Source organism: Antechinus flavipes, chromosome 5, assembly GCF_016432865.1.
Source record: "Antechinus flavipes isolate AdamAnt ecotype Samford, QLD, Australia chromosome 5, AdamAnt_v2, whole genome shotgun sequence".
Taxonomy (NCBI): domain Eukaryota; kingdom Metazoa; phylum Chordata; class Mammalia; order Dasyuromorphia; family Dasyuridae; genus Antechinus; species Antechinus flavipes.
The window spans coordinates 209,295,926-209,318,540 of record NC_067402.1 but is presented as its reverse complement, the minus strand read 5'-3'; the positions used below and the strand labels follow the sequence as shown (position 1 = coordinate 209,318,540).

At 34.6% G+C, this 22,615-nt stretch overlaps 1 protein-coding gene across 3 annotated transcripts in view; it reads left to right on the top strand.

The window, feature by feature from the left end:
- The window catches only part of MSRB3 (methionine sulfoxide reductase B3), a 233,819-nt gene that overhangs the window by 154,826 nt on the left and 56,378 nt on the right, over positions 1-22,615 (top strand). For all 3 annotated transcript variants that reach the window (XM_051962055.1, XM_051962053.1, XM_051962054.1), the window contains one exon: positions 10,246-10,343. In XM_051962055.1, coding sequence (XP_051818015.1) covers positions 10,246-10,343 — 98 coding nt within the window. The remainder of the gene's footprint in view (positions 1-10,245; positions 10,344-22,615) is intronic.

Sequence of the window (22,615 nt, the reverse complement as noted above, 5' to 3'; positions counted from 1 at the left end):
ATTGACTTAGAATGGATGATCATAAGCTTGAATTTGGCTATGTTGAGTTTGAAGTGTCAATGAAACATCCAGATGGATTTGTTTTTAAGGTAACCCAAAATACAGGCCTGGAATGCAAGACTGGGGATCAACTGCATAAAAGTAGTAACTGAAACTTTTCCAGTGAATGAGATTTCCAGGAAACAATATAAAGAGAGAAGAATGGAACCACTGACAGGCTATTTAGTAACATTATCTGTAAGAAGTTAGAAAAAGGATGAAGAGACAGAGCAAGAGTGCTTGAAGAAGAGGAGAAAGAGGAGGAGAACCAAGATTGTGATGTCTTCAAATTCAAGGAAAGAGACAATATCCACTAAGCGTGAGTGGTTAGCAATGTCAGGGCAAGGAGGATGAGAACTAAGATAACTGTTTTAATTTAGTGATTGGGTCATTGATGGCTTGGGAGAAATTCATTTTAGTAAAGTGCTGGGGCAAAAGTCAGATGGTGAGAAATTAAGGAGATACAATGGATAGTAAAGTAGAGATCTTAAATACAATGTTTTCATAAAATTTGGAGAGAGATGGGATAAGATCTAGCTAGCTTATGAATGCAAAAAGAAAGCTTTGTTAAGATCAGGTAATAAGACTGTAGCTGAAGAACAGTTGTGTGTATTGGTGGAAGGAATTTCCTCATTAGGAGTTCATTATATGTTGATGAAATCATAAGCATAGATTTTTTAAAAACCAAAATCAAATTATCATTGAACAACTAGTCATTAGATAATAGGTGACAAACCAATCTCGGTATTGATGCACAACCAATAATGTCATACATTGGTAACATTTCTGCTGTCGGGAATAACATAGTTTAAGCCTATTCCCTCTTACAACCTTCAAATATCAAAAATCCTTTATCAAGTCCCAAACCTATTCTCTTAGGTTTTTTCTTTATTTTTTTCCCCAGGCTAAACACCCCAACCCTTTTTAACATTCTTGATAAGACATGTTATCCAGACATAATCCAATCATTTTCTGTTGGAAAGATATAGTCACTTTTATGTAATGTCACATCTAATGCCTTTCAACTCTCTTAAAAAAAAAAAAAGAAGAAGAAAGTGTTTAGGATACATAGGACATAGCAGAGAACTTCCTAACTATTAAAGCAATGTAAAAGCAGGCTTGTAAAGTAAGATTCTTAATGCCGGAAATATTTAGCCAGATAATAGATAATCATCTTTTGAACATGTTATAAAAGGAATTCCAACATTGGGTGGGACGTCTAAGCTTCCTTCCAATTCTAAGATGTGTTCTTTTTATTTTTATCTACCTATCAATTTGTAACTGTGTGAAATAATGCTGAAGTCATAAAGTCTATGTTTCAAGGAAAAAAATAGAAAATATTTCAGATGTCTAAGAAAGGTAACTTTTACTATAAAAGACATGAATTATGCTCTTATGTTGGCTTGATAAAATGTTTAGCCATAGCAAAATGAACCAAACTCTGATGTCCCTGGGGTGTAACTCTGGATGACAGCATGAGCCAAAGAAAGGAAGGAATGAAAGAATTCTGTTTATGCTTTTTCCATTTGTATCTTCATTGTTTAGCACAATCTTTAGTGCTCGATAAGCATTTTTTATTCATTCATTTGCATTATTTGCAATTAAAGCAGAACATATATAAATTATTTTCTCCTATGATGCTAGCCAAAACTGTAAAGATAAAATTTATTCTAGTATTATCTCTTCTTAGTGCCCTGTTAGCACTTTTCTTAGTCCCTTTTGTCATCTTCTGTTCACTTCTCTGAGTCTTTAATAAAGAGGTAGCCCTTCTGCTTGCAACCCTTCCTTCCACTGACAAGAGGAATCTTCTTACCTCTTACTCTCTTCCATGCACTCTGATGCAACTCTGTTGGTCTGTTTGCTGTATTGCACATACCACAATTCAATTCTTTGTTGAGTTGTTTTTCAATCATGTCTGACTCTTCACGATCCCTCATTTTTTTTTTTTTTTGTTTGTTTATTTGGGTTTTTTTGGGTGGGTGGGGGGGGAAACAGAGATTTTTTTGGAATGGTTTGCCATTTTCTTCTCCAGTCCATTTCCTGATGAGGAAATGGGAATAGGGTTAAGTGACTTGCCCAGGGCCACACAGCTAATAAGTGTCTAAGGATAGGTTTTAACTCAGGAAGGTGATTCTTCCTGACTTTATGATCAGTGTTCTATTCACTGTGGTACCACCTACCTGTTCCAAGTTGACTCTCATTTCTATGTCCTTGCATTGACTATATGTTCCATGCTTTTATGCATTTCGTCCCTGCTTCTGCCTCTTAAAATGTTAGCTTTCTTTCAATACTCAGTGTTTAAATGTCAACTTCTCCTTGAAGTGCTTGGTCTCTTCCTCTTGCCCCTCAATTAATAATGCTTTTTTCCCTCAAACTACCTTGTATTCTATATATATATATATATATATATCCATTAGGTTCCCCTTTTAGAGTGTAAACTTCTTGAGGACAAGGAGTGTTTCACTTTAATTTTTTTCAGTTTTAATACGATGACTTTCATACATACTTGCTACAGTCTGAATTTAATTCTTAATCCGGTCCTTCGGATTTTGGGTCCTAGCCACTGAGTCACCAAGGTACCTTTAAAAAAATGTTAGCTATTAATGTTGATAGCATGTAGCTTTTTACTATTATATTTCTGCATAGGAATAGTCTTGAATTGAGTTATCAGATGTGGGAAGGAAACCCTAAGAGGCAGCTAGCCTCAGACACTCATTGTGACACTGGGTAAATCACTTAGTTGGTTTCTGCCTTAGTTTCATCGTCTATAAAAGGGAAATAATAGCATCTACCTCCCAGAGTTGTATTGGGATAAAATAAAATTTGTAAAGTTCTCTGGAAATCTTAAAACACTATGTGCATTATTAATGATGATGATGATATTTCAAATGAAACCTTTCATCATCTCCCTACACATTGTCCAAACAGGAGCCAAAGCCAAGAAGTAGCAAAGGACAGAGCCAGGATTTGCAGTTTATTAATACTGTTTTTTAATAGAACTGTGCAAGTATTCTAGAAGAGCATTGATTCTCTAGAAACTCCCAGTTCTTTTCCTTTGTGGTGAGACATCCATTCCAAATAGATAGATAGATAGATAGATAGATATGTGTGTATATGTATATATATACACATATATATGTATGTATGTATGTATACATACATATACACACACACACACTATATATATATATATTGTGTGTGTGTGTCTAAAAGGAAGGTTAAAGTCCTCTAGAGATGCAAGAAAAGTTGTTATGACTATTCATGGTCTTGGTTACAAGTATTTAAAGTTAATTCAATAAAATGAAGTTTGTCTTTCATTTATTGTATTGTTAGAGTGCTTGCGTGGGAGCTAAGGGTCCCATGTTTTACTATAAAAGACATGAATTATGCTCTTATGTTGGCTTGATAAAATGTTTAGCCATAGCAAAATGAACCAAATTCTGATGTCCCTGGGGTGTAACTCTGGATGACAGCATGAGCCAAAGAAAGGAAGGAATGAAAGAATTCTGTTTATGCTCACACCTTTAGTTCTGGTGCACACAGATTATTACACAGATTTTGCTCAATGCAATTGCATGTAAAGCAGTTAGATAAAATGAAATCAAAACCATAATTTCCATTCATTCAATAAGCGTTTAGTAAACACCTACTGTTTGTCAGGCCTTGTAGGAGGCTCTGGCAGTGAAGCACAGACAAAAATAAATCTGCCTCTGATTCAAGGAGTTTGAAGTTTATTAGAGAAATAACTTGTATATAACTGAAGACAAAATATAAAAATAAAGTAACAACAAAGGAGTTTGGAGGGATCACAAAAAAAGAGATTCAGGAAAGTGTCTAGATAGAAGTTGATAGGTGGCAGAACTTTGAAGGAAACTAGGCAACTGAGAGATGGTTAACAAAATAGTACATTCCATGTTATGGGTAGAGATATGATGATGGTAGGAAATGTTATTTACAAGGGCCAGCAAATAAGTTAGTCTACCTGAACTAGAGAAGAATGCACAATAACTCTAGAAGACAATAATGCACAATAAATCTAGAAAGGCAGATGGAAGTCTGAATTCTCTGAATATTTACTTTATTTATATTTCATCTGCCCTATAACTTTAAAAAATTAAATATATAAATTCATCAAAGAGAAAAATTCATTCATTTGTGTTTGTAAATAGTATCAAACTACTGGAGAATAATGAATGACTGCTTGAAAATTACAATACTTTGAAATAAGAAAGAGAATAGGCCCAAATCTAGCCCCATCAAATAGAAATAAAAGGGTATTGGGGGGAGGGGCAGGCAACCCTATTTATGCAGGTTTCACATGACTTTCCTTTTAAGAAGAATGTGGACTGCATCCAAAACAAATAATATTTTGTTGGATGGGAAGACCAAAAGCAAAAGCAAAAAAAGGAGGATGGATGATCTTTCTTTAATGTCAAAACTGACATAAACACATCCCCCCCAACCCTTTTGCTCAAGATAATTTTCTCAACAAGACACAGATTGCTCCAGTCTCTGCATATCAGCCTTTGAAGCAATTTCCTTATTATTAGGAATGGGGGCAGGGTTTCCTTTGAGGATTTTTACAGCAGTGAAATGTTCCTCCTTTAAATACTTTCACATGATGGGGGGGAATTCCTTGTTCAAAGTGCTGTCATCACTGGGGATTTTAAGCCATTTATTGTAGAGTGAAGCTCTTCCTTGGGCTGATTGTCAATAGTGACTCACCTTTGCCTCACACAGAATATGCACTTAATAAATATTTCATAAATGAATGGAAGAAAATGAATTAATTTGAGCTGTCCATGGAGGTTTGTAATGATACTCCCCTTTTCAGAAGGACTGCTAGAAGGAAACAGTGCCCTCCACCCCCTCCTGTTTTTTGTTTATCTTAGTGAAAGGTTAAATATGCTTCTCTTTCTTTTTAAAATTACATTTTTAGTTTTATTTTGAGTTTAACCAACATCAACAAACATAAGAATTTCAATACAAAAAAATAGAAAAAGAGAATTGGACATGAAACAACAAATGACTATGAGTGTCAATTCAGTTTAACCCAGTAGTAACAAAACTGTCTTACTTATCTGTCCCTGGATGAAGTTCTTTATGTTCTCTTCTGTGAATTGGTTTATTTCACTGATGCTCTTACTTACCTGCTTACCCATCCTATCTATCTATCTATCTATCTATCTATCTATCTATCTATCTATCTATCTATCTATCCATTTATCGATCTATCTATCTAACCAACAAAACCATCCTATGAGCAAAGCAGAATTGCAGTAACTCAAAAGAAACATGAGATGCACAGATTCCACTCCCAATTCCACATAGATTATTTCTGCCTGACCTGTGGTAGAGTTCATCTTGGTCTGATCAGCCATAATTAGACACACTGTACCTTGACCCCAACAGAATGTTGTCATTTTGATCCTCTTCAAGAATAAAGTATAACATGATGTGCCATCGTTTGTTTAACCATTCCCTAATTGATGGGCATCCACTTTGTTTACTGTCCTTTGCTTCAACAAAAAGTGCTGTTATAAATATTTTTGTACATGCATATACTTTCTGTCTTTGATCTTGTTGGGATATATATGTTAGTAGTAGTTTTTCTGGGTAAGAGGAAATGTACAGTTTGACCTTTTGGGGACAATTCCAAAGGCCTTTTTCAGACATGTTCGATGTGTATTCAGTTGTTTTTTAGTTACATCCTACTCTTTGTGACTCTATTTGGGATTTTCTTGACAAGGATATTGGAGTGGTTTGCCATTTCCTTCTCCAGCTCATTTCATAGATAAGGAAACTGGAGCAAACAGAGTTAAATCATTTGCTCAGGGTCACAGGACTAATAAGCATTTGAGTCTAGCTTTGAATTCTGGAAGGTGTCTTCCTAATTGAAGGCCCAACACTCTAGCCACTGAGCTTCCCAGCTGCTACTTTCTGGGATAGTTAGGTCAATTCATAATTTCAAAGACTATTTTGATAGTAAATATATTAACATCTTCTATTTTTTTTCAATTTTTTTCAATTTTGTTTTAACGTTTCTGATTTTATCATTGAATCATTGAGTTCTATTATTCCATTTTGTTTTTTAGAGAGTCCTCTACCTGGATCATGTTGTCTACCTTTTGGTTCATCACAATATACATATACATATTCTCATTCCAAGTTTTCTCTTCAGATCTTGAATTTAATTAAAAAAAAAAACTTCTTAGATAATTTATTCTATCTCTTCTTGGAATCCTGTATTCAAGACATATTTTATTTTATTTTTCCTGAGTCTATCTACTTATTGTTAAGTTTCTCTTTCCTTCTGAGTTTACTTCTTGGACTTCTCTTAATCCAAATTATTTCTTTTTCATATTGGTGTTTTCTTTGGTTTACTCATATCTCCAGCCCCAGTTCTTAGATTGGGACTTTGTGCCAGCTCCATGTTCTTTCCCATTTTGCAAACTCAAATGAGGTATTCAGACTCTGCTACTACCCTGCCACACTTTAGGGTGGAGTGTCCGTTATTAGATCCTGCTTTCTGCTTTCTATTGCTGATTTCTTTCTATCTTCATTTTTAATTGATCCAATGTTAGTGTTGGTCTTGGACTTTTTTCTGTCTCTTTTTCCTTGTATAGTCATGAAACAGCAGTTGACCTTGCTGCCAGCTACAGTCCCAAGAGGCCTTTAAATGATATTATGGATCATTTTAGTTTCTGGCCTTTGGTAGAATTCCCTGCTATAGGTTGCCTGGGCAATATATTTCTCCATTCTCTTGAGGAGAGTCTCCTACTGGCAGCTGAGTTTGTCTTCTCCTATGGGTCTTGCAGGACTTTGGGAGCCAAATTTCCAGATTCTTGGAGAGCTCCATTATAAATACATATTATCTTAGGGAGAACCCTTTCAGTCTTCTGGGGCAATAATCTGTTAGAAATTAATTTGGGCACTTGCCAAATTTTGGTTAAGATCCTATTGGCTTCAGGTCCTTTTAAAATTAATATTCTCAAAGGCCTTAGCTCATACTGAAGGTAGATCCTGCTTCAACTAGCCAAAGATTTCTGGATATCTTCTTGGACAGTCCTGGATTGAGCGAAAGAGTTGAGTTTTCTTGGTCATTGTATCATTTGGCACCCTTTTTAATCTTAGCAGGGATATTTGTTAGGGAAGCCATCTTAATCAGAAGTCCACATGAATCTCTTTGAAAGATAAATAGTAGCCTGAAGGCTGCAGAGCTTTTAATATGGCTGCCAACCAATTTTTTTAGACCTTTCCATTCATAAGATTTAGACAGCACATTGAATGTTTACTTATAAATTTCCTCCCCGGCTCAAAATGTACATTATCCATTTTATATTGGTTTTGAAATGTTAATCCCCATAATGCTCCTTTTCTCAGAGTCCCTCCCAATGTTTAGAGGGTGCCAAGGTAAACAAATTGCACTTTTCAAGCATCAATGCCTAAGTAGCACACATTGAAACCATTTGAGGACTTTTATTCCATCCCACTTGACCTAATCCTTTATGACACTCTGGAGACATCTCAAACTCAACATGTGCAAACCAAACTAATTATCTTTCCTAAAACCAATTTCTCTTCCTAACTTCCCTATTAGAGAAAGAGATCTCCTCTCCTCTAGGCTCTTAAGTTTGTAATGTTGGCATTATCCTCCCTTCCTTATCTTCTCCCTTACCTCTCTTCTTCCTCACAGTCATTTGCAAAACATTGCTGTTTCTATCATCCTAAAGTTTTTGCATTTGACTCCTTTTCTTTTAATCCCATAGTTAACTATCTTATTCCATATCTTCACTACTTGTTAGCTAGATTATTTAAAAGAACTCCATAATTGTCCTCTCTTTCTAAGTTTCACCCTATCCAACCCAATTTTCATGCAGCTTTCACTTTCACAGTGATTTTCCTTAAGTGCAGTTCTTATTATGTCACAATCTCTTACTCAGTATATTCCTGTGGCTCCCTATTACCTCTAGGCTAAAATGTAAAGTCCTCTGTTTAATTTTTAAATCCTTTCACAACCTAGTCCCATTCTATCTTTTCAGTCTCAATATATATTACTCCTTGTGGGATTGATCTAATTCAGGGGTGACCCAGTTGTTCAGGTTTGGGATCAGAACAAAATGACGTAAACCATCTTTTGAAAACTCTTCCTATTTGTTGACCACTTATTAAGGGAATGGCTGCTACTGTCACATATTTGTATCAATTCCTTATATGTTTAAGATATGAGAATTTCCTTGAAGATTTTGATATAAAAGTTTTTTCTTTAATACTTTTATCCCATTTAATTATTAACTATTATTAGTTAATTAGTAAATTAATTAAATAACTATTATTAAGTGTTCTGTTTAATTATTAATTATTAAATTATTCTATTTAATTCTTCAATACTTCTATTTTCTTTGTTCTTTATGTTTGTGTAGAAACTTTTAAGTTTTATATAGTCAAAATTGTCTGTTTCATCTTTTGTAATCTCTTCTATAATTTGTTTATTTAAGAATCTTTTCCCTAGTCACAGTTATTAAAACCCGATATTGTTCTCTTCTCATTTTTTTCAACCTTCTGATCTTTTAAAGTTCAGGTTGCATCTGATTTAGGTTCATTTTGAGCTCATGGTGCTATATTGTATAAGATGTTAGTCTAAATTTAATTTCTGCCAAACTGCTTTACAGTTTTCAAAGCAGTTCTTGTTAAAAAATAGAGTCTACCTGACAACTTACGTTCTTGGCTTAATAAAACATTGAGCTAATGCTTTCAATTGTTTGTTTCTTTTTTATATGGTCTGTTCTATTTTTCTACTTTCCTCTTAGCCAGTAGTAGATAGTTTTGATGGGTACTCCATTATAATATAGCTTAAGAATCTAGGGATGCTTGGTTCCCTTCATTCATATTTCTTATTTTTCCTTTGAGATTCTGAACCTTTCATTCATTAAAATCAATTTAATTACTATTTTCCTAGTTCTATAAAACTTTTCCATTGGGATAGCAATAAATCTATAAATTATTTTAGGTAGTAATGTTGCTTTTATTATAGTAACTCATTTCAAACATCTACTGAGCTTTGAATATTTCTTTTAACTATTTCTGTCTCTGTTTCAGTATGAAAGTACTTATATAAATCTTGCATGTGTCTTGGTAGGTTTAAAGAAAGACCCTTCTATGCCTACATTTTTATAAGTTTTCAAATGTTTCATAGTTCATAAAAAGCAGAATTTTGTTAAAGATTTCATACTTTTTAAAACAACTGTGTGGTTTTTATAATCTTTGTCACTTTTGTATTATAAGATTAATTATGCTAATTATTTTCCTAATTTTGACTCATCTCTGGAATGTTACCATAAATGATGACAATAAAATTTTTTCAGTATATATAATTTTAGTCTTCTCTACCTCTATAGGTATGTGTGTAAATAATTTAGTAGAAGAAAACACAAGAAATATAACAGGAATTACTCATTGGGGTAGACTGTACAGAATGGGACTTGGTGACTCTACAAAATCTCTCATGCAGAACCTAGGAAAATCCCTTCCTTAAGGGGGAGATGTGTTCAAGATTAGAGTTGATCAGTCTCTGATTTAATTCAGTTTCCTTCTTTTTCATTATTTCAACATGTTTGAAATTATCACTTGGGCACAGATACGTTAGAACAAAATAATACACTGATGTCAATAAATAACAGGAAATGGTGATAGACTTATAAGAAGGGATATTTTTCTCAATACTTCAAGATGTGATTGGATTGATGAGGGTTCTGCATCTATCATTTCTGATAATCCTCATTCAGCAAGTTACTAGGTGCACTTTGAAAAATTAAAATATCCACAAATTTATCACTTAGCAGCTAAACTATCATCTATTATCTTTCATCTATTGATCTATCATTTATCTTTTTTTTGTTAACTGTATTATTTTTTTCCTCTTCAGATTGTTTTGTGAGTGTGTGTGTGTGTGTGTGTGTATGTGTATGTATGTGTGTGTGTATGTGAGTGTGCTTGGCAATTAGGGTTAAGTAACTTACTCAGGGTTATATAGCTAGTGTCTAAGATCAGATCTGAATTCCTGAAGATGAACCTGCTTGACTGTGGGCCCAGTGTTCTAGCTACTGTACCACCTAGCTGCCTATATTATGTTTTGTATGTCTTTAAAATTACATTTTTAACCAAAAGCCATTTATCTAATTCTCTCTCTTGTACCTTTCTCCCCAGGTTGGCCCTCATTTCATGATGTGATAAGTTCAGATGCAATTACATTCACTGATGACTTTTCCCATGGGATGCATAGAGTTGAAACAAGCTGCTCTCAGGTCAGTCAACAGCACATGAACTTCTTGACTATAAAATACAACTTTTACATGTGCATCATGAAACATATCCAAGATTTGTGATTATGTCAAGTAGAGTTACAAGACAAAATGACTACTTACAAGGGTGACAGATAAGTAATTTAAATTAAAATTAGGGGAGGAGTAGTAAGGAACAAGGGGGAAAGAGGGAAGGAATATCAAACTCACTTACCTTAGACCTCAAAGAGTAAACTGTCCTTAATGCATATGAAGATTACTCTCTGCTACATCCTTTCTTTGCCTGCTGGGAGAAGAACTATTCCCTCTTAGCCTTTTTTTATTTTCTCCTATTTGGGCACAGTGCCTCTTTAGAAATGTTCTGTTTTCTGCTTGCCAATCTCTGAAGCCGTCAAAATAGGCTTAATCTAAGTGTGTTTGGTTCTCCTTCTCCTCTGCCTCTATTCTTGATCCATTCATAATATCATTTATCCCATGGCTTACATTTCTAGTGTAAAAATATATCATTACCCCGCTTCATGATGTATAATAATTGGGGTAACAAAACCAATATTGTGCCTCATATTCATGTAATGCTTTGTGATTAGAAAAATACTTAATGTTCTTATTTGATGTTCAAAGCAGCTTTTTAAGATCTATAAATTTTGCAATTTCAAATTGCAAAAAAAATCATATTGGAAATTATAATTCTGAAATGCATTATTTTTTTCAAATGCTCATAATTTTAGTTTCCAAAGCCATGAACAAGAACAGTGATTAGACTACTTCCAAAGATCAGTTATTCTCTCCTTATTATGTTATGTACAGTGACATTTGGCTAAATGTCATAAAGATCCATATTTCTGAATACCAGTTGTGAATTAGTAAATTTTTTTCAAATAAGATCTTTATTTTCCAGTGTCTGATTTAATAAACATTAAAACATAAATTTTACTCAGTAACAAGAACATTGTGTTTGAAATGCCAAATAGAACATTTATTAGTTTCAGAATACGTGCAGCCCATAATCTTCCTGCTTATGGAAGACAAATACCAATTAGTTTAAGCAACTTATTTTAAAAGAGCAAGCATTGCCTCCCTGAGATTAATTATCACACAAATGTAAGCCATAGTTTTAAAAAATCTGATTGAAAATTGTAATTGCTAAAAGTGTCAGCTATTTGTTATGTTTATCCAATACCTTCAGGCTTACAAAGTGCTTTGCAAATGTTATCTCATTTGATCTTCACAATAATCCTGCAGAGTAAATATGATAATTAATATCATCACTGCTTTTATTGTTAAGAAATTAGATGGTACAGTGGATAGCATTGGAAAATCTTGGGTTCAAATCTAGCCTTAGACAATAACTCTGATACGGGGCAAGTCAAGGTCTGTTTGCCTCAGTTAACTCTTCTGTAAAATTGAGATAATACTAGCACCCACTTCCCAGAGTTGGTGTGAGAATAAAATGAGATAATATTTGTAAAGCACTTTGCAAATTGTAAAATGCTATATTAATGTTAACTATTGTTGTTATTGTTATCATTATCAGGCAGCAGGTGATTCAATAGACAGAACACTGGATCTGGAGTCAGGATAGATCTGAGTTCAGATTTACCCTTAGACACATACTGGATGATCCTGGTCAATCAGCTTAACTAACCTCTGCCCATCTCAATTTTTTTATAAGATAGGGCTATCCCAGAGTAGCTGAGAGGATAAAATGAGACTATATATAATCACTTTGAAAACCCTAAAAGTGCCATATAAACACTTTCACCATCACCACCATCATCATCACCATTGTCATCCTCTTTATTCCTTCAAGAATTCTTCCACTTATTATGTTACACAGGTAGCATAGATAGTTTTAAATGAAACGCAGATTTCCTCAGTGCCCAACTCACTTCATCATAAACTTCCTATTACTATACTAGAAAAAATTCTCAGATGTCTCACTGGCTTAATTATTGGCTTATAAAGTTAGGCTTTGGTTTCAGAATATGTATTTTTTCTATAGGCAAGCTATAAATTAGGCATATCCATAAAAATATTCATTATTTGAATCTGTTTTAACTCGAATTGAAAGTGAATAGAGAATTTGTGAGCTTTCTGAGAGCAGGGGCTATTTAGCACTGTGCCTGATGAGTGGTAGGTGTTTAGTAAATATTTGTTGACTGATTGATATGTAAGTGAGATAAACCAGAAGCAAAATGCTAGAGAGAGCCAGAGGAGGCCCTAGCTAGAAGACCCAAGTTCTACTGCTAGCTCTGACACATACTGACTGTTTGACTCCAGGCAAGTCAACCTCTGACTTAAGTTTTAGAGAAGGTGCTTCCATTAATAGAGAGGATTCCTTCATTTGGGTGTTTCAAGTACTAATTAAATCACAGTTTCAGTCCTTTCTTCTATTCTTGTATTATTTAAGTTATTCTCTGGTTGAAAGTGAATAGAAGTATAGGTTAAAAGAAGATAAAAAATAACTTTTTAAATAGTGGTCTAGAAACTTGAGAAAGTTAATGAAGCTTCTATTTTATTCCTTACCAATGAGTAAAAGCTAAAACTCGGGAGAAACTTGATTAGTATAATAATAAACCTATAAATATAATTTAAACTTTTGTATTATTTATAATAATAGCATTTAAATAGAATTTTAATGTTAACAAAGCATTTGTAAAGACAATGTTAAATGATGTGTCCAGGGTCACACAGCTAGTCAAATTCTGAGGCTAGATATGAAAATTTTGAGTCTGAAGGAAAATAGGATTCTATAAGAACTGGTTTTGGAATAAATTCAGTGCTGACCCAGATTTATGAAACTATTTCATGCATAAATTTGTTAATGAATGAAATAACTGCTTCTTTTTTTAAACTAAATATGAGACGTGTCATTCAAACACAGAATCTGGCATATAAATCACTTTAATAATACTTTATCAGTTGTTCTTTTTACTTGATGAAGAGCTGCTCATTATTTCTTTAGTTATAACTTAGATAAGTGAGGACTGTATTCAGCCATCTAAAATATTTAGTTACACTTGTACATATGAAGGACATATGAACGTGTGTCCTGAGGGAAAGTGACACATTGTAATTTGTGCTTCTGATATAAAATTCACTTTGGTCCTGTTGGCCTTGGTGAAAATTATTATTAGGCTGTTAACAGTTTTGGAAAATGCTGGTGATTTTTTCACTTCCTTCCTTCCTTTCTTCCTTCCCACCTTCCTTCCTTCCTTCCTTCCTTCTTTTTTTCCTTCCTTCTTTTCTACCTTCTTTTCTCCCTCCCTCCCTCCTTCCTTCCTTCCTTCCTTTCTTCCTTCCTTCTTTCCTTCCTTCCTTCTTTCCTTCCTTTCTTCCTTCCTTCCTTCCTTCCTTTCTTCTTTCCTTCCTTGCTTCTTTCCTTCCTTGCTTCCTTCCTTCCTTCCTTCCTTCCTTCCTTCCTTCCTTCCTTCCTTCCTTCCTTCCTTCCTTCCTTCCTTCCTTCCTTCCTTCCTTCCTTCCTTCCTTCCTTCCTTCCTTCCTTCCTTCCTTCCTTCCCTTCTTTCCCTTCTTTCCTTTCCTTCTTTCCTTCCTTATTACTTAGGACTCCCTCAGGAACATCAAAAACCAATTAATAAATAAATGGAAAAGAGGAAGTAAAATGTGAAATTTCATTCAAGTTCCACTGTTTTATGTCTTTTAGGTTTCAGGTATATGGGCCAATGTTTATGTTCATGGATGAATGAATTCTCTTTCCCAGAGAAGGTGTAATAGAGATGACATCAGTAACTTAGTAGCAGTCTAGGAAAAATGATGCATTTTCTTCTATTCTTCTTCTTGTGGTTCTTCTTCAGTGGTTCTTCTTCAGTGGTTAAAGATAAATTAAGCATTAACCCCTTGCTAAAAGGAGATAATATCGATGAAAGATATCAACTAAAATTCAGCATAACTCTTAGTCCTTTCATTAAAGGAATTGGTGATCAATGGTTACCATTCCAATAGCAAGTCTAGTTTCTTTTCTTAACAGTTGATTATTGGAGAAATGGTTCTAACCATACTCCCTTTGGGAGTCTTTTCCAGCTCTCTAAATTTATATTATTTAGAAAGATTATTTCCTTTGTTTATGTCAAGCTTTTAATTTAAAGAAGAGAGACGGAAGAAACAGAGAAAGACAGGTCAGAGACAGAGACAGGAAGAGACTCAGAGAGAGAGAGAAAAGGGACAGAAAAAGGAGAGAAAGGAGAGGAGAGAAGAGAAGAGAAGAGGGTCATTCACCCTGACATATATGAAATATATGTTACATGCCAACTGTAGAAAATAATAAGACTTTACAGAAACTTAACTGCTTGTTATCCCCTTCCCCAGATGGAAGTAACTATGAGATGTGTGCCAGAGAAATACAATATGCTATAGGAACATTACAAAGTATTATTTCAGTAACTTAAAACCATATATACATAGATATTTACATTGTTAAATTTTATATTGTTATCACTCTAACCTACCAAATTCCTTTTGAATTCTTATTATGTATTTCCAAATGTCTATAGCTATTTTCTTTTATGTTTTGCATATATTTGCTTGTTTTTTTTTAACTTTTCCTTTTTGAAATTTTTCTTACTTTTGAAAGACTTTTAATTCAAGAATAAATCCTTTGTCTTCAGAATTTTATCTTTTTAAAAACCTTATTCAAGTCTGGCTTCATATTCCTTATATCATATTTTAGATTTCTTCATTCCCACAGTCCTACACTCAGTTGTTTCATTTTCTCTAATTTGTCTAATTGCTTTGTTGTTGTTGTTTTGTGAGGCAAACAGAGTTAAGTGACTTGCCCAGAGTCACAGATAGTAGTGTCAAATGTGTGGTCCTTCTGATTCTGGAGCCAGTGCTGCATCCACTGTGTCACCTAGCTGCCTCAGTTTCTGCAGTGTCTAATTCTTCATGTGAATGTAGCAAGTATGAGTGACTTGTATTATGAATGAGAAGATCATAAGGCCTCTATATATTACCAAACATGTGTGACAAATGAATAAAAGCTTCCCACTTATAAGTAGAATCTGAATCAATAGCAAGCAATCATTCAACTATAATTTATTAAGCACCTATGATGTTCTAGTTATTATATTCTAGTTATTATGCTAGACTCTGAGGCTACAAAATCAAAGAATAGGACAATTCTTATTCTTAAAGCATCTATCAGGAGAGGTAAATATATATCTGTATATATACGTAGATTGATATTTACATTGTTAAATTTTATATTGTTATCGCTCTAACCTATTAAATTCCTTTTGAATTTTTATGTATTCCCAAATGTCATCTTTTTCTCCAAACTTCATATTATCTGCAAATTTGATAAATTGCCTTTATTCAAAATGCATATAAAATGTTGAATAGCTCCTGCCTAAGGACACTTCCTAAGGGTGCTCTATCAGAGATTACTTTCCATTAATATTGACATAATCATGGTGATTCATTAAGTCTGGACACTCAGCCAATTCTAAATTCTCTTAACAATGATGATCATAGGAGAAACTGTCAATTATCTTATGAAATCTAGGCAATTTTTGTTGCTTTTCAGTCATTTTTTCCAATTATGTCTGACTCTGACCTCATTTGGGGTTTCCTTGGCAAAGACACTGAAGTGGTTTGCCAATTTTTTCTCCACTTCATTTTAACAGATAAGGAAACTGAGGCAAACAGGGCTAAGTAACTTGCCTATAATCAGACTTCTATGAAGTTCTTGAGGTCACATTTGAACTTGGGAAGATAAGTCTTCCTAACTCTGGGCTCTCAACCACCTGGCTCTCTTTAAATCGCTGGATGTCCCTATATATCCACAATTCTAAGCTACCAATCCAGTAACTTTCAGAAAAGGGGATGATGCTCACCAGGCTAATATTGTTGAATGAACTATTCTGAAAGAACTCACCTTGGCTCTTATTGATCACAGCTTTTCCATCTTAGTGCCCAGGAGCTATCTCTTTAATAATGTATTATGGAATATTGCTAGGGAATTTGTCAAACTATTTTGTGAATGTTTTTCTTTCTTCCTTCTAACAAACATCAAAATAATATTTACCTCTTTCTCTGTCATGGAGCTGCCCATCATTGGGAAGTCTTTCCCTATGATTAGGACTAAATTCAATGCAAGTCTGATATGACTCTTTTAGGCAAAGTTGCAGGATATGTTTTCATTGCTCAGATCTTTTCTTTGGTGACCTCTCTATTGTGACTCATGAGTTATTGAATTTAACTCTGGACCACACAAGCAAAGTAATGCATAGATGCTTCAGTGTGATATTCCTGGTGGCAATAGCAGCAAGAACCATGCACTATAACACAGAAAGCTAAGAGTAGAGAACTCCCCACTTCCTTAGACAAGCTGTGGCAAGATTTAGCCAATGATGAGACTATAAAAACAAAAATGAGCTAAAATTTGTAAAGTATTTTGCAAACATTATATAATTATCTATAAACACTACATACATACTGATTATCATACCTCGTTAAGAAAAAGCAAATTAGAATAGAAACAAGTGGTTGAAAAGTGTTGCATAGCAAAATGATACTCCCACAAAGGAATCAATCTCAAACATTTTAATAGACATTTTCATAGATGTCAGACATCCTCATCTTCATAGACTGCTTTGGCTTGTTCCTTCTTCTACCTCCAAATGTTGAGGCCATATAAACTACACTTTCCTTTTAAGTTTATTCTTTGTGGTTCCTTTTCATAGTTCATTTTTCAGATTTCTTGAAAGAATATTTCATACTTTCTGATAACAGTTTTTCACTTTCATTTTTGTTGTTTAATCATTTTTTCAGTTATGTAGCTCTTTATGACCCAATTTGGGGTTTTCTTGGCAAAAATACTGCAGTTGTTTGTCTTTTTATAAATAGGGAAAGTGTTAAGGAAACTTAATAAACAGAATTAAGTGACTTGCCCAGAGTCACATAGTTAATAAGTGTTTGAAGCTAGATTTAACTTAGGAAGATGAGTCTTCCTGATTTTAGGTCCAGTGCTCAATCTACTTACAATCCAGCTGCCCGCTTCTATCACTACCCACTCACATTCCAAACCATCGTATTCTGGCTTTTGTCCTCACCTTGAACTAAAGTTACTATCTTCGAGTTCTCTTTCTGCAACATTTGCCCCTGTTGATCTCAATATAGTCTTCTCATTTCACTATGCCACCCTATTCTCTCCTGATTTCCTTCTTTTTTACATGACTTTTTTTCTAAATCTTCTATTGTGATCCATATGTTTTCCCCTAGTTCCCAAAGTTTTATCCATAGCTTTTATACTTTCTCCCTTAGCATCTTTCATCCACTCCCAGTGCTTCAATTGTCTATGGATATGACTTCTGAGTCTATATCTAGCATCACAAAATTACAACTTTGGAGCTAGAAAATACTTTAGAGTTCATTTAGTCCAAGCTCTTTATTTTATGTATGCAAAAAAGAAATCCAAAGAAACTAAATAACTTGCTCAAGATCACACAACTAATAAGAGGTATAACTGGACTCTGGCTTCAAATCCAGTCTTCTTTAATCTGGACTATATTGACTTCTGATAATCTCTCTTCTCTGATCTACTCTCTCAGTCCTAACTCTGCATTTTTGACACTTCTGCTTAAATGGTTCTATTGACACACCAAATTCACTTCATCCAAAATAGAACTTATCATCTGCCCCCAAATCTTCCCTTGCTTCCAACTTCCCTGTTTGTGTTGATGACTCTATTCTCCCAGTTACTTTAGGCTCAAATCTCAGAACCACCTTTAACAATTTATTCTTCCTTGTTCTTAAGATTCAATTGTGGCCAAATTTTATTTCTGCTTCCATCATCATATCCTTAACCACTACCCCATCAGAGCAGAAGAATCGATACAAGGACACTCTCAAGGTCTTCCTGAAGAGCTTTGGAATTGATTAGGTGATATAGGAGATACTGGCACAGGATTGCCCAGCATGGTGTACCTGCATCAAAGAAGGCACTGTGCTCTATGAACAAAGCAGAATTGAGGTAGTTCAAAAGAAACATGAAATGCACAAATTTAGGAAATCCACCCGAATGTTTCCATGGATTATTTGTGCCCCAAGTTCATATTAGCCATAGTCAGACACAATGTAACTTGACTCTAACATGGGATGTCATTTTGATTCTCTTTGAGAGTGAAGGATAACAACCAACCAACCACTACCCTACTCAAACTGCCTACACCGTAGATCAGACCATTAGTTCAGTATTATATTTAATATTTTCATGGGTGACTTGGATAAAGGCTACTTATCAAACTTGCATATGACAAAAAAAAGTAGGAGGGAGAGCTAATATCTTGTATGATAGTGCCATGATTAAAAAAAAATCTGGACAGACTAGAATGTTGAAATTAATAGTAATAATGATGTTGATGATAGTCGTAGCAGCTGATGTTTATAGAATATCTTAAACTTTTCAAAATACTTTGCATGCAATATGTCATATTGCTCTCATAATGACCCTGTGAAATGGGTTGCAATTATTATCCTTATTTCACATAAAATGCTCATAAAATTCACATGGTGCTCTTGTTTGTCCATGTTTACACAACTACTAAGTATTAGAGGGAGGGAATAAAGGGAATAACACAGTTATTAAGCACCACATGTTGGGCAATAGTATTAAGTCCTTTTATAAATTTTATTTCATTTGATTCTTACAACAACTCTGGGAGTGTTGTCGTGTTATTATCTCTATTTTGCAGTTGAGGAAACTGAGACAAACGGGGCTTAATTGCCCTGCCCTGAGTCCCACAACTAGTAAATGTCTGAGGCCAGATTTTAACTCAAGTCTCCCGGATCCAAGGCTCAGTGTTCTATTCACTGTGCTATTAAGTTAACTCTTGAGTGAGATACTACAAACTTCCCAGTCCAGGAATTTTTCATATCATTCTGCCTCCCAAACTCATTAGGTATTATATAATGGGAACAAATGTGAAGTTTTAGACTCGAACTAAAAGTAACTTCACAAGTATAAAATGATGTAGATGTGGCAAAAAATTCACCTGAGATAATCAAAGTTTTGATGTACTATAAATTCAATATATTCACTATTTTAATATAGCTGGCAGGAAATCTAAGATAAGTTTAGGAGGATGCTCTGAGGACACTGCCCCCAGCTCCAAGAAAGTGATTATTCTGCTCTGCTCTGCCATGGTCAAATCTCACATTGAACTATTGGGTTCATTTTGTGATATCACATTTTAAATTGGATATTGATGCCCAAAAAGAAGGCAACCAGATCACTGGAAGTCTTTGAGGTGATGCTTTATTAGGATTGGTTTAAAGAACTGAGGATAGTTAAAATGAAGAAGAGAATTCTCATTTCTGCTTCTACAATCTCTCTCATCTGGTTGTCACCTTGCCATTCATATTACTTATACCCTAGGTCAGCACTTTATTCCTCAATATTCTATTTAATATTCTTATCAGTGATTTGGACAAAAACATAGATGACACACTTAAGGCAGTGGCAGAAGACTTAAAGATAGAAGTAATAATAGCTAAATATTGGATGATAGTGTTTGGAGTGAGGTGGTTGGGGATATAAGGATAACCTTAAACATTTGAAGGACCTTAGTATATTGAAGGAAGTAGATTTGTTCTACTTAGTTCCCAGAGAACAAAGATAGGAGCAATGGGTAGAGGTTCCAGAAAGGCACATTTAAGTCAGGGCAAAGTTCATAACAATTAGAGCTATACAGAAGTCTTGCTTGGTTGAATAGTTTCTCCTTCACTGGAGGGCTTCAAAAAATGGCTGTCTGACCACTTGTAGAATTTGTGGTAGAAAAAATTTGTGTTCATTTATGGATTAAATTATGTGATCTCCTAAGGTCTTTTCCAATTCTAATATTCTTTGATTTTTTTTAAAGGACTGGAATAGGAGAAATGGGATATACAGCAATCTATAGACAATCATCTTTAGGAAGGATCAGAGAGAACACACTGTAGTGGGGATTCTCTTCTGCCTTGCTTATTATGGCTAGTTGGAAGAGAGGGGTTACCATATAAAAACAAATTTATGTTGACATCATGTTAGTATTTGGGTCGAAACAGTTTTCTCCTTAGTTTTACTTTCTGTGAATTCACTGGATTATTCCCAAGTTATTCCTTCTAGAGTGGAGTTTATCTCAGTTTTAAATTTTTCATGTGATGGTGGGCCCACACACTTTCCTCCTGGTTTAGACAATTCTCCAATTCCTTCCTGTTATAGGAGAGTTTTCCTTGATAGGATTTAATTCACATTCCCTAGTTATTGATAAAACACATTGCAGCTTATTCTAGCTTCTCTAAGTACTGTGAATAATTAGATGTCATTTTCTCCCCTCTCCTCCTCACCCCAGCCTGTTAAACAAAACCTTTGTCAGGAGTTTAAATTCAGAGCAAAGGAGGTAAGATTTGCCCGGCTAAGCTAAAGTTCAGTGAATGAGTCCCTCCTGGAAGTACTTGAGGAATTCTTTCTTCAGATCAAAATTCTACATCTGGAGCAAATGGGAGACCAATAAATCACTTAACTTTTTATAATAATCTTTAAGGAACCTGTCAGATCCCAGGGTTTACTCAAGTTGGAGGCTATTTATGGCTGCTGTTATTACTACTTGAGTCTCTGGTAGAGTCCCCTAAGTTTCTTTTAGATCATTGTTAATTTGTCTTAAGTCAGCTAAATCAACAAAAAGGTAAATTGGCACCAATAGGGAGTTTTTTTAAATTAAAAAGTTTTTGGTAAAACTGAAAGCCTTATTAATCTTTTGCAGATGACAACTCATATATTGCTGATGATTAAAGATACCCATGTGTTACATGAGGGTTTTCGGCTTCACAACCCATCTCTCTCTTTCTTGATCTTTCAGTAAAATTATAAGCTAAACTGGTGACTTCATAATCATTTCCTTGGCAACAGATTGATATCACAAGCATAGAGGAAAATAGCTCTTATTTAAACACAAGTGTCTTTAATAACAGTGGGAGAAAACAGAAAACTACTGGCAAAGTAAATTGCTTTTCTTAAAACTGTTTTCCTCCTCCCATGCCTTCCCCATGTGCCTGAGTGTAAAAGTCTACCTTTAAAAGTGCCTCATCTTCTAGATCAAACACTTAAGAGAAAATGACAATTACAAAGCTTAAAACATCCTAGGCAGAGCTAGGAGAAAAACCTTTATAGGACAGTTGGAAATACATCAGTGAAAAAATATGCAGGAGTTCTGAATACACTGTTTGTGTTTCTTCCTTACATAATTGAGAATTGCAGTCAGATTTGGGGGAATTATGTTAAATTTGATGCCTAATGGTTCTCTTTTTCAGGGGGGTCCTTCCCCCTTGATCTCTGCAGCTTTTTTAGATTGCCAGGTTTTCTGGGCAGAAGATTTAGGGAGGGGGAAAGAAGAAGTCCTGAGGGAATTTGTGATTGTGGGGGGGGGTGATGATGATGATGATCTTGATGATGATGATGATGATTTAATAATTCTTCAGGATTTACCTTTATCTATCCACCATTCCATAGTTACAAATTACGTAAAAAGTCAAAGATAGAAAAAAAAAAAAAGAAAAAGGAAAAAGGGAAAAGAAAAAGAAAGAAACTTTTAGTGGCAAGTATACTGAAGACTATACCCTGGAATAAATCATTAGCAGCAGGTTTCAAAGATTTCTTCATCTTGTGGCAACCAGTTTGTTTCAGTTACAACCAGGTGTGCTGTGCGATCCCCACATATTGCCAGTTGGCTTGTGCTTGTGCAGCAAAACTCTAAGGCAGCTAAAGAAACAATGGATCACTGACAACTTCCATCCATCATCCCAGTATTCTGCCCAGGGTATAAGCAACAAAGAATGGGCTCCATGTGTGGAAGTTCCCCTCAGGGAGGAACCTTCAGGGCTTATATGCTTTAAAAAAAATCCTAAGAAATATTTATTAATTGTGGAGATTCTCACTCCAACCAATTTTTTTTTTTAAAGAAAGTAAAAAATAGAATACTTCAATCTACACTCAGAGTCCATCAGTTCTTTCTCAGGAGATGGGATAACATTTTTCATTTTAAGTTCTTCATAGTTCTCTTCAGTCTTTGTATTGCTGTGAATAGCTGACTTATACGCTTTTAAAAAGAAATCTGCTAATCATCTTCTATGAGAGACATAACATAAGCTGCCTTGTGGGGTTAGTCTGCTTTGCAGACAACTGATCTTGGGAGCTTGTAGGAGGAATCGGCTTACTATGTGATACAAATATAAACTAACATCATTGTTTAGTTTGAGAGAATAGATCCCTCAATTGTCCC